Source organism: Erpetoichthys calabaricus, chromosome 9 (assembly GCF_900747795.2).
Source record: "Erpetoichthys calabaricus chromosome 9, fErpCal1.3, whole genome shotgun sequence".
Lineage (NCBI taxonomy): Eukaryota > Metazoa > Chordata > Cladistia > Polypteriformes > Polypteridae > Erpetoichthys > Erpetoichthys calabaricus.
The window spans coordinates 191,923,562-191,937,286 of NC_041402.2; the positions used below are offsets into that span (position 1 = coordinate 191,923,562).

A 13,725-nucleotide genomic window follows, 5' to 3' on the forward strand; every position below is an offset into this window, starting at 1 on the left:
CTATAAAGACGTCCAACTCCTGAGACGTGACGAGACCAGTTCATAATACTGGAGAGTGTCAACTTATGGCGACTCTGCAGATATGAATGAGCACATATTATTTGTAACGCTATTATTATTATTTTTAATTTCTTTTGGAGGCGGCACAGTGGCGCAGTGGGTAGCGCTGCTGCCTCACAGTTAGGAGACCCATCTGGGTTCACTTCCCGGGTCCTCCCTGCGTGGAGTTTGTATGTCCTCCCCGTGTCTGCGTGGGTTTCCTCCCACAGTCCAAAGACATGCAGGTTAGGTGCATTGGTGGTCCTAAATTGTCCCTAGTGTGTGTGCTTGGTGTGTGTGTGTGCGCCCTGCCTGGGGTTTGTTTCCTGACTTGTGCCCAGTGTTGGCTGGGATTGGCTCCAGCAGATCCCCCGTGACCCTGTAGTTAGGATATAGCGGGTTGGATAATGGATAGATGGAACTTCCATTGGTGTATCTCTGGGTTCACCGCTGCTTCCACTTCTCTATTCTCTCCACATTCGCTCCTTAGGCCACCACATTTCTTCTAATGGCTTCTCCTACCACCTGTGTGCTGATGATGCACAGATCTTCCTCTCGTTTTCTTCTTACACCTCACTGCTGTCTGCCCAGGTCTCCAGCTTGTCTGCCTGCCATCTCATCATGGATGAATCATCATCACATTACATTTAACCTTTCAATTTCAGAACATGAGAAATTTGACTTAGACCAGGGGAGACCACACAGTCCATCAATCCAGTTTGTTTATCTAATAACTAAGCTGGCACCGACATCTCATCCAAATTCTTAATAATAAATAATTCATTACATTTACAGTGCATCCGGAAAGTATTCCCAGCGCTTCATCACTTTTTCCACATTTTGTTATGTCACAGCCTTATTCCAAAATGGATTCAATTCATTTTTTTCCTCAGAATTCTACACACAACACCCCATAATGACAACGTGAAAAAAGTTTACTTGAGGTTTTTTCAAATTGATTAAAAATAAACAAATTGAGAAAGCCCATGTACATAAGTATTCACAGCCTTTGTCATGAAGCTCAAAATCGAGCTCAGGTCCATCCTGTTTTCCCTGATCATCCTTGAGATGTTTCTGCAGCTTCATTGGAGTCCACCTGTGGTAAATTCAGTCGACTGGACATGATTTGGAAAGGCACACACCTGTCTATAGAAGGTCCCACAGTTGACAGTTCATGTCAGAGCACAAACCAAGCATGAAGTCAAAGGAATTGTCTGTAGACCTCCGAGACAGGATTGTCTCGAGGCACAAATCTGAGGAAGGTTACAGAAAAGTTTCTGCTGCTTTGAAGGTCCCAATAAGCACAGTGGCCTCCATCATCCGTAAGTGGAAGAAGTTTGAAACCACCAGGACACTTCCTAGAGCTGGCCAGCCATCTAAACTGAGCGATCAGGGGAGAAGGGCCTTAGTCAGGGAGGTGACCAAGAACCCGATGGTCACTCTGTCAGAGCTCCAGAGGTCCTCTGTGGAGAGAGGAGAACCTTCCAGAAGGACAACCATCAATGCAGCAATCCACCAATCAGGCCTGCATGGTAGAGTGGCCAGACAGAAGCCACTCCTTAGTAAAAGGCACATGGCAGCCCACCTGGAGTTTGCCAAAAGGCACCTGAAGGACTCTCAGACCATGAGAAAGAAACTTCTCTGGTCTGATGAGACAAAGATTGAAGTCTTTGGTGTGAATGCCAGGCGTCACGTTTGGAGGAAACCAGGCACCGCTCATCACCAGGCCAATACCATCTCTACAGTGAAGCATGGTGGTGGCAGCATCATGCTGTGGGGACTGGGAGACTAGTCAGGATAAAGGGAAAGATGACTGCAGCAATGTACAGAGACATCCTGGATGAAAACCTGCTCCAGAGCGCTCTTGACCTCAGACTGGGGCGACGGTTCATCTTTCAGCAGGACAACGACCCTAAGCACACAGCCAGGATATCAAAGGAGTGGCTTCAGGACAACTCTGTGAATGTCCTTGAGTGGCCCAGCCAGATCCCAGACTTAAATCCGATTGAACATCTCTGGAGAGATCTTAAAATGGCTGTGCACCGACGCTTCCCATCCAACCTGATGGAGCTCGAGAGGTGCTGCAAAGAGGAATGGGCGAAACTGGCCAAGGATAGGTGTGCCAAGCTTGTGGCATCATATTCAACAAGACTTGAGGCTGGAATTGCTGCCAAAGGGGCATCGACAAAGTATTGAGCAAAGGCTGTGAATACTTATGGACATGGGATTTCTCAGTTTTTTGATTTTTAATAATTTTGCAAAAATTTCAAGTAAACATTTTTCACGTTGTCATTATGGGGTGTTGTGTGTAGAATTCTGAGGAAAAAAATGAATTTAATCCATTTTAGAATAAGGCTGTAACATAACATCCATCCATCCATCCATCCATTTTCCAACCCGCTGAATCCGAACACAGGGTCACGGGGGTCTGCTGGAGCCAATCCCAGCCAACACAGGGCACAAGGCAGGAACCAATCCCGGGCAGGGTGCCAACCCACTGCAGGACACACACAAACAAAACCACACACCAAGCCCACACTAGGGCCAATTTGGAATCACCAATCCACCTAACCTGCATGTCTTTGGACTGTGGGAGGAAACCCATGCAGACACGGGGAGAACATGCAAACTCCATGCAGGGAGGGCCCAGGAAGTGAACCCAGGTCCCCAGATCTCCCAACTGCAAGGCAGCAGCGCTACCCACTGCGCCACCGTGCTGCCCTGTAACATTACAAAATGTGGAAAAAGTGATTCGCTGTGAATACTTTCCGGATGCACTGTATATATGTATATGAACGTGGAAAATAGGAACCGAGCTGCATTGTGAATGGAGCCTTAGTCGAATAGTTTCTTCTTTTATGGAGATACTCATCCATTTCTGTAAGCTTGTAACATTTTCTCTGTGTTGTTGGGATTTGTAGTTTTTTAGAATGGTGTGCAGAGTCTTTAAAGCCACGTGATTGCAATTCTCAATCTTCATACGGGTATGGTTGCGGATGCTTGTCCACATTTTCAGTTCATTTTATGCCACACTTACAGGTCCTTATTCTGAAATGCCCGCCTGCCTAAACCCTAAATGTTTCCATGTGCTTCAATTGCCTGATTTATTCACCGAAACCTCCATCCGTCCATTATCCAACCAAGTATATCCTAATTACTGGGTCACGGTGGTCTGCTGGAGCCAATCCCAGCCCACACAGGGCACAAGGCAGGAAACAAACCCCGGGCAGAGCGCCAGCCCACTGCAGGGCACACCCACACACCAAGCGCACACACACTAGGGACAGTTTAGAATCGCCAATGCACCCAACCTGCATGTCCTTGGACTGTGGGAGGAAACCCACGCAGACACGGGGAGAACATGCAAACTCCACACAGGGAGGACCCAGGAAGCGAACCTCAGGTCTCCTAACTGCGAGGCAGCAGCGCTACCCACTGCGTCACCGTGCCGCCTCACCTACACCCGATTTTCCTAAAATGCTCTGTAAACCCTTATTCCGGTTAGAAAAACCAGGTCATTGGCCTCTGAGAATTCTGATTAAGAGGTGGACGTCTCCACGAGTAACCCAATTATGTGGACGTTTAAAATCAAGTCACTAATTAAGAAAAGGGTTCATATGAATACCCGCTGCCACTGGGACCCTCCAGGACCGGAGCTGGGGAGACCCCTGGCTTAGTGTGTTGGTGCCCTGAATAAATTTCTTGCCGAACACAAGTTGTGTTAAGACCTGGAGTCGCTCATTATGGTTTAGCGGAGCTGGCAGAGAGTGTCCGCTGCTGCAAAGCGGGCACCCTCACAGGTAGTGTGCAGTGAAAGGCTTTCTCCTATAGCCTCACTGGCTAAGTTGGTTGTTTTGCCATCCAGAATGCCCGAGTTCATGTCCCACAGCTGTCATGATGGGCGAGCAGCACAGAGGGACGCCACCCTGAATGAATTCTTTGGTGCTGTGACCTGTCGTCATTCAACAAAGAGAGGGCCTGCTGCTGCTGCTGCCGCTCCCTTTCACTGGGTAGCCCGGTTGGTCAATAATAATGAGGGGTTCTTCATTAGCCCACCAGGTTAGATCAGTTCTTCTGTAATCCATGAGTACCTGAGTTTGAGTCCCACAACAGTCAGAGTGGACATGCAACAGAGAGTGTTAGTGCCCTGCATAAGTTTCTTGCTGAACGCAAGTTGTGCTAAGACCTGGAGTCACTCATCTTGGTGCAGCGAGGCTGGCACAGAGAGTCCCTGCTTCTGTAGATGAGGCACCCTTACAATGAGTTGCCTGATTGGTCACTAGAACTGAGGGGTTCTCCTTCAGCCCCCAAGGCTAAGTTGGTTGTTCAATAACCTAAAGTGTTCCAAGTGCGAGTCCCAAAGCTGACAGCTGCCATAGATAAGTGGTGCCATGACCTGGAGCCTTTCGGCACAGTGTAGCGAGACTGGCAGAGAGAGCCTGCTTCTGTAAAACAGGCACTTTCACAAGCTGAAGCCCAGCTGGCCATTGGGTTCCAGGGAGCTCTCCTTCAGCTGATTGCTAATCCACGACAAGAAGCCGAGAAGGCCGAGAAGGACATTGTCCTGGGTGAATTCCTCCCTGGAGACGCTGGGGCCTATCTGGACGTCAAGGCCTTTCCGTGCCATGAATTCTTCCTTTGATGTGAAGTGTTACTCTCCGCTGGCCAGCGGGTCTGCAGAATGTCTGCTGTCTGCTCATAAGGGCGAGGTGCGGCTTTTTATTGGGTGCTTAATAACTTTAGCAGCCAAACTGTGCTGTGAATCCCTCAGAGAGAGAAGCCTGGTGTCCAGTGGGTGCCAACTGCAGGCCCCTGTTAGCATCAGAAAACTGCATTCTATAAAAGTGTGAGGGAGCAGCGTAGCAGGCCTGCATTGCACCGGTGTGATCGGGCGTATTAACACAGTGACCTGTGGCACAGTGGCAGGTAATTAGCCCTCACTTTATTTAATGAAGGGGCCAAGTCTGCACCTACTTAAGGATGGATGTTTTCCCAAAAATTGCAGAGGCCAGAAGTGCCCACAGAATGAAAGAAAGCAAGAGCTTGTGTGCCCACTTTGTGTGCCAGGGTGTCAGTGTACGGTATGTTTTAAAAAATGTGAGTGGTGGCTGTGGGGTGACACAAGTAGCCTTGTGACTTACAATCTAAGTGGCCACCGTGTCTTCATAGGGGTGACTAGGTCAGAGACCAGAGAATGTGATGCAGGTAAGGGCTACAACTTTTTGCCGAGCCACTAGGGGGAGTACTTCTACTTTTTTATTGCATATGAGAGTTGCACAGTCAGCCTGGGCAAGTTGGCATTGGAGGCAACATGAGGGGCGATGTAGTGATGTGACGCCACTGTTGTTGCTGCAGCAGTCCATTGAGTTTGTGGGGAGCAGGATGAGCCTGGGCCGGGGTGTCTCTCTGTGCCCAGCATGTGCCCATGCACCAGCGACCTAATCTGAAGTAGTTCTGCTGCACCTCGTCACTCTGCGCTTCCCTTTGGTTTTCCCATTATTTTAAAAGGCTTTAAAAGTTGTTTTCTTTTATTGTTTTATGCTCTGGGAGTTTTATGATTCTCTTTTTATGGCCTAACATGATAGGAAGCACTGGACTTGGCAGCGAGGCGGCGCAGTTTCCATTCTCCGCATGAATGACTTCCACATATTAAATTGTGGGCAGTCCAAGTCAAACATGCAGAAAGTGGGCGCATGTCAAACTCTCGGCTTTCCGGTTTTAAAAAATGCAGGCAAAGCAGAAAATAATAAAAAAAAAGGGAATTGTCAGCAGAAAAGTCACCGCGCTGTGCCGCGCCGCGCTGATTATTATGATGATGATTTGATTTTTTCCAGCTCATGTGCAGCGTTGCTTGACAAATGGCCACTGTTTTGGTTTGCTTTCTTTTTATCCTCATGACACACCGGATTCTTTCTCATTTGATGTCATTGTTGGAGGCCTCGCCACTTCTTGTTATTTTTTTAAATTCTTTTATTTATTTATTTATTTATTTATTTATTTTTTATTTATTTATCTGTGTATGTATTTATTTATTTATTTTTTGTGTGTGTGTCTTACATTTGGATGGTGGGCACACGCCAAGCCTGCTTGACATCATCCATTTTTCCAGATGAATTTCCAGGCTCTCCGCTGACAGTGAGCAGAAGGCCCGACACACTCTGGCCCTTGACGGACTCCTGGTCACTCTCACGTTCACTCGTTGTCACTCTCTAAATCTCCGTCAGTCTCTCTCTCTCTCTGTCACACGCTCTCTTCCTTTCACGGTTCTTTTCACTTTCCCTCACTCTCACCCCGTCTCCACCCCTCTTTCATCCTCTTTCTCACTCACTCCCACTGTCTTTTTCACGCCCTTATTTACTCTGTCTCACTTTCTTACCTTTTTCTATCATGTACTCTCTTTCACTCACACTCTCTCATGCTCTTTCTCTCACTCTCTGTCACTGGCGTTTGTCTTTCTCTCTTTCCATCTCAGTGTCTTTCAACAAGGCCCTCTCTTTCTCTTGCTAGGTTTCTCCCACTTACTCCTTTCTACCGATCTCTTTGTCTTATTCTCACTCACTCTTTCTCACTTTTTTCTCACTCTTATTCTGTCTTCTTTTCTTTCTGTCACTGTCACTCGCTCTTTCTAACTCTAATAACGTGTCTAACTCACTTTTTCTCATTCACTGTTTCTTGCTCACTCTTTTTTTCTGCCTCTCTCACTCTCTAAATGTGTATTTTTTCTTTCACTCTCATTCTGTATCTTTTTATATATATATATATATATATATATATATATATATATATATATATATATATACTGTATATGTATATATATCTGGGCGGCACGGTGGCGCAGTGGGTAGCGCTGCTGCCTCGCAGTTGGGAGATCTGGGGACCTGGGTTCGATTCCCTGGTCCTCTCTGCATGGAGTTTGCATGTTCTCCCCGTGTCTGCGAGGGTTTCCTCCGGGCGCTCCGGTTTCCTCCCACAGTCCAAAGACATGCAGGTTAGGTGGATTGGTGATTCTAAATTGGCCCTAGTGTGTGCTTGGTGTGTGGGTGTGTTTGTGTGTGTCCTGCGGTGGGTTGGCACCCTGCCCAGGATTGTTTCCTGCCTTGTGCCCTGTGTTGGCTGGGATTGGCTCCAGCAGACCCCCGTGACCCTGTGTTCGGATTCAGCGGGTTGGAAATTGGATGGATGGATGTATATATATATCTCACTCTCTCTTTCAAGTTCCCATTCACCCTTTTTCTCTTTCTCACACTCTTTTCCTCTCACTCTATCGTTTTCTATCTTTTTCTCATTCTTGAACTCACTCTCACACACACTGTAGATGAATCTTTTAGCCTCACTCACTCTTTCACACTATGACTTTTTCACTCTCTCTCGCTGTTCTCTTCCCCTCTCTATCTCTCTCTCTTCCCTTTTCTCTCATTCTGTACACTCTCATTTGTTCTCTCTCACTGTTGTAACACACTCTTTCACTCTCCCCCTGTGTCTCACTCACCCTGACGTCCTCACTGTCTGTCATTAACTGTCACAAACTTTCTTCTCTTCACTCTTTTTTTCCACTGTCTTTTTCTGTCACTCCCTCATTCTCTCTTTAACTCTTACTCACTGTCTGTTTGTCTCTGTTTCTCTCTCTCACTCTGTCCTTCTGTCTCTTTCCCTCTCACCCTCTATCTCTCTCTCTGTCATTTCCTGCCTTCTCTCATTCTCTGTTTTTCCCATCATTCTCTTTCTCCCATTTTTTTGTTAACTCACTCTTTCACTCTCTTGTTCACTCTATCTTTAACCCTCACTCACCATCTTCTTGCTCTTTCTCTCACTCTCTTTCTGTTTTCTCACTCTTTCACTCACCTTTCCTCTCACTCACTGTCTTGTCTTCCTTTTGATTTTTTCCTCACAGGAACTCGCCAGCTGCGGGTGGAATAGGAAGGAGAAGCACAGCCTCGCTCCTAACGTGGTGGCCTTCACGAGACGTTTCAATCAGGTGAGTGGGCACACGGGAGAAGCGAGTCACCGGCCGGTGGACTTTTGTTACTGTCTGCCGCCGTGTCCTCCAGTCCTCGGTGATCACACAACGGCCACTCCTCACGTGTCCTTGATTATGAATGACCAGCGAGGTTTCCTCAGTGACCCTCAGTGACGTTAGACTGTCCAACTCCATGTCCCGGGTTCACCTGCTTGGTGCCCAAATGTTGAGAGGGGCTGCTGAGTTACGGCGGGTATCAAACGGAAAGGCAAATTCAGAAGAATGCCTACCAAAAGGGTTGCACTTCTGATGGTGCCCTCGTCACCTGACATGCAATGTGCACTTTATATAGTGCCTTTCAGTACATGTGATAAGAGTGTGAACCCAGCAGCACTCCTGATTCAGCATTGAATGGGTGAATGTTTATGCCACAGACTGACATTTTCTCCTCACATCATCAGGTCCTTGACATTAAAATCACCTCTGCAGAGACAATGTCTCCTCTTCTTGTTAACATTCTAAATACCAAGATGTGCCCACCCCAGTGACATGGGGCGAAAAGCAGGAACACACCCTCACAGGGCACATCATGCACACATCCACCATCGTCAAACTCGTCCGTTCTGGAGGGTCCACTTTGTGTAAACTGCAAACAGCTCAGAGTAGGAGAGACAGTACACGGAACACTGGAAGAACATGCAGACTCCAACCACGGGACTCTGGGCTGGTGACTTTAATGGCCAGCGTTCATATTGAAGTCATAGCACCGTCCATTCCATTTCCAAGTCAGTGTGAGAGACTTCATCCCATCCAGGGTGGGTTTCTGCCTTGAAAGGCTAAAGTGGCCACCACCTTGAACACAAGGAAGTGATGAACATTGCGTTGGGTACACATTACATAGCATCTGAGGGTAACATGCGCTCTGCACACTGTGGCCAAGCCAAGTCTTGAACTTGGGGTCCCTTGGGCTGCTGCCTCTTAACTCTGCTGCATTACACATCACCCTTATAAAGAAAGAAAGCCTCCAATGGGCTTCATTACTTAATGGTCAGCATTAGAGGCCCATTGTCACAGGCAGAGCCATTCAGTGTTCGTACTGTATAAATATTAGAACGCAACTCAGCTATGGATGGAAAATCCCAGAATCCACCCATCCAGCCATTTCTAAACTTGATTAATCTAACTGGGATAAATGGATGGATCATTAACACTAGAATTACCAGAGCCTATGAAAAAACTCGTAGATCTGTCCCACCTTAAAACGCTTCGCACCTCTCCGTCGGCGTCTTTTGTCTTCTAAATGTGTAGATAAGCAGCAAACAGCAAACAGCCTGCTATCATATCTCCCCACCCTGCACAGTTGTCTCAGCTCAAGTCTGTTTACCTGCGTGTCAGTTGCTTAGAGTTGTATAGAGTGAGAAGTCAAGCGAAATGACACCTTTTATAAATATTGTATGGTTATTTGGTACACTTGCATTTCACGTGTGTTCCGCGTCTACAACAATCTATGTACAGTAAACACATTGTTAAAACAGAAACGTTTTTCATGTTTTGGTAATAATTGACAAAATGTAGACATGAAGTGTATAAGGTGTGAAGCCTGAATTCCAAATATCAAAGAAACACTTTCACAAAAGGTACAAATAATAACAGAACAAATGCACTTTTATTCGAAAATATAACTGCAGAAAAACAACCCGCGTTTACCTACGACATTGACACGCATTTGCTACGACAGCTTTGGTGGCGCAACGGTATCAGCTATTGACTGGTAAATCAAAGCTTCACGGGTTCGAGTCCGTTTTGAGAAGTGAGCTGCTCTTATTCTTACTATTTTAGAATAAAAACTTACATTTGATCCCAGTCTGTAACAGCCGGTGTCATTTATGAGGCTCTGGCAATTCTAGTGTTAATTGTGCACACATTATAAAACGACTGAGGAGAACATGCAGACTGCACACACTAACCTATCAAAGACTTAAACCAAACTCCGTTGAGCTGAGAGGCATCATCCCTAACCCCTGTGCCACCTTCCATAGAGAAAGTCTCGAGTGGGCTTCACCTCGTTCCTCATTACTGAATGGCCTCAGTCCACTTCCTCAGACGGACCCATCCAGTGTCCCCCATTGTATAACTATTAAAACTTAACACTTGTATGGGTAAATCACAGCATCCATCTCAGTCCAACAGGGTCGGTGTGAGGGACTACATCTCATCCAGGGTGGGCCTCAACTGGCTACCATGCTAAACTCAAATAAGTGTGTTTAGGGTAAGGGATGGATGAATGGAAGGATCAGTGATTGTGCACAAGTCACAAAGCATCTGAGGAGAACATACAAACTGCACACAGTGACCAAACCAAGTCTTGAACCCGTGTCCAAGGAGTTGTGAGGAGGCCTCCCTAACCACTGTGTCTCATTACTCAAAGAATGTCTCCAGTGGTCTTCACTCCGTCCCTCATCACTTCAACAAATGGATGCATTCTCATCAATGACCACCCTGCTGCCCACAGCTTGAGGAGACCTCAGAACACGTGAGATTTCTCTGGGCTAGCTACCCTGGTGTCCTCCTCTGTGTCCACGTGAACCATTTCTTCTTTAGAGTGACATTTGGCTCATTCGATCCTAGGAGACCCAACCCTGAATGTGGTCGGTGACCATTGTAATAGAGAAGCTCTTATCAACAGGGTGCACATAAGGTGCCTGCTCAGGAAATGTGGGTCTCTCAGCTGCTCTCGATGATCTGACACTTTGCCCATAGGTTGGCTGTCTTTCCCTGTCTCACCTCCTGACTGATGTGCTTTTAAGGATGAATCCCACCACCCATTTTTGGGGTCCTATTTGGTAAGGGAGGGCTCAAATCTAAATTCGGGTATCTCGTGGCAGCCATGGGAATGAGGGTGTGGCATTGGCCTCCTTGTGTCTCACTACTAGAATGGCATACTCGCCTCCATAAGCACCACACAAATGCCCAGATTGTGTGTGGCAGAGTGGCCCAGTGTGGACGTCCTCATCATCAGGCACGTTTGACTGTTTGGTTCACCTCTGTGTTTAATTGGCTTATAGAAAGCGCTATATAAATGTAAGGAATTATTATTACTATTTCATAGACTCTGCGGTGGGCTGGCACCCTGCCCGGGGTTTGTTTCCTGCCTTGTGCCCTGTGTTGGCTGGGATTGGCTCCAGCAGACCCCCGTGACCCTGTAGTTAGGATATAGCAGGTTGGATAATGGATGGATGGATGGATTTCATAGACTGTGCGTGTTGCAATCAAATAAACCATATGAGAGCCTCAGGTGACATGAGGTGGCACTCCAGAGGGATGGCCAGGGGGATATGGGAGTCATCTTATGACCAGTAGGCTAATGGAAACCAATCATGCTATCCCAGGATAAACTTTAAAGGTGGGTGTCTGATGGCAGACAGACAGATTAGCGAGTGGCATCAGCTGTCTTGTATTATACCATTGGAGTGACATACCTAGTAGTGTGCCCACCTCCAGTAGCTTCTCACAAATAACCAGATTCTGACTTCTGTTGGTGGCAGGGTGGCACAGCAGGTGACACCCCCATTGTCAGGCACGTTGTGTCCTCGACTGTGTTTAATTCACTGCAATTAAGTGGCGCCCCCCTATGTGCCAGCTGGACCACAAATGGATTTCATAAGCACAATGAATGCATATTGGAATAACACAAACTGCGCAAGACCCTCTGGTGACATGAGGGGGCGCTCCCACATAGCCCTGGTATTAAACGCAGGCATGTCATAAAGTAGCTCTTATTACTAGGAAGTCGGCACTCGGCACTGAGAGGCAGCACAAGTGCTTTGGGCTTTTTTCCTTTTTGTTCTCACTCCCTCGAGGGATAATCACATTCACTCGAAGACGACTTGTAAAGCGTGCGGCTGTAAAACGAGACGCGAGACACATTGCGGTAATTTAGCACTTTTCTGTTGGAGTGAGACTTTCCGATCGGTGGAATTAGAATTACAGATTGCGTGTGTTTAGTTTTATTTCACCTTTTCACCATTAAATTATGAGGTGCCTTCTAAGGGATTGATGTTTCCTGTCACAGTAGTAGAATATCCACTAAATAAAGTTAAAAATGACCCCCAGACCACCCATTATCCTGCACTTCCAAAACTAGCAGCTGAAAGATTACTTTGGACGTGGGCAGCCACATCATGAGAGGCACATTTATAGCGCATAGGAAGCTGTCCTGATCAGTTTAATGATGTATATAGCGCCTTTAGGGGAGTCACAGTGGCACATTGGTTAGAACTGCTGACTCGCATAACCATTGTACTTGATTCAAATCCTAGTCTGGTAATGGTGAATGGTCTCACTCTGTTTTTGTGGGTTTTCCTCCCATACGACAAAGACATGCCTGTCTGATTATTTGGTTACTGGCTGTGCTACCCATCAAAGACAGACTGAAACTGAAATAATCGATGCAGACTCAGCGTTCACGTTTACGGTGCGCAATACAATGCATACGTCTCTATTATTTGCCATTTGGTATGGGGTTCGTCAAAGCACTGTTAATATTTGTGATGTGCCATCTGTTGGAATGATTGAGACATAGCAACCGGATGGACACACAGCCAGACATGCAGACACTTGTCCATTTATTTAAAATGGATTATAATTTGACTGCGTACTACTTGAGTAAGTGAACTCTGCAACAGACCAGTTAACTCCTGGCTTGGGTCTGATGATCTTGGTGATAAGCTCTGGTCCACCATGACACTGCAGTCGAATAAGTGGGTCTGAGAATGTTGGGCTGTCATTCTTTTAATCTACACAGCATAAAGTTTAAACCCTGAAGTGGATGGATGTCCCACTTCAGGGTATCTATCTATTATATAGTGCCTATCTATCTATCTATCTATCTATCTATCTATCTATCTATCTATCTATCTATCTATCTATCTATCTATCTATCTATCTATCTATCTATCTATCTATCTATCTATCTATCTATCTATCTATCTATCTATCTATCATATAGTGCCTTTCACTGTATCTATCTATCTATCATATAGTGCCTTTCATGTCTATCTATCTATCTATCTATCTATCTATCTATCTATCTATCTATCTATCTATCTATCTATCTATCTATCTATCTATCTATCTATCTATCTATCCAGCCATCCATCATCCAACCTGCTGAATCCGAACACAGGGTCACGAGGTTCTGCTGGAGCCAATCCCAGCCAACACAGGGCACAAGGCAGGAAACAATCCCAGGCAGGGTGCCAACCCACCACAGGACACACACAAACACACCCACACACCAAGCACACACTAGGGCCAATTTAGAATTGCCAATTCACCTAATCTGCATGTCTTTGGACTGTGGGAGGAAACCACGCAGACACGGGGAGAACATGCAAACTCCACACAGGGAGGACCCGGGAAGCGAACCCGGGTCTCCTAACTGCGAGGCAGCAGCGCTATCACTGTGCCCTTCTATCTATCTATCTATCTATCTATCTATCTATCTATCTATCTATCTATCTATCTATCTATCTATCTATCATATAGTGCCTTTCATGTCTGTCTATCTATCTATCTATCTATCTATCTATCTATCTATCTATCTATCTATCTATCTATCTATCTATCTATCATGTAGTGCCTTTCATGTCTATCTATCTATCTATCTATCTATCTATCTATCTATCTATCTATCTATCTATCTATCTATCTATCTATCTATCTATCTA

At 46.2% G+C, this 13,725-nt stretch overlaps 1 protein-coding gene across 3 annotated transcripts in view; it reads left to right on the top strand.

Moving 5' to 3' along the window:
- Window positions 1–13,725, top strand: part of ralgps1 (Ral GEF with PH domain and SH3 binding motif 1) — a 347,167-nt gene that overhangs the window by 124,189 nt on the left and 209,253 nt on the right. For all 3 annotated transcript variants that reach the window (XM_051932301.1, XM_051932300.1, XM_051932302.1), the window contains exon 6: window positions 7,931–8,014. In XM_051932301.1, the coding sequence (XP_051788261.1) occupies window positions 7,931–8,014 (84 nt within the window). The remainder of the gene's footprint in view (window positions 1–7,930; window positions 8,015–13,725) is intronic.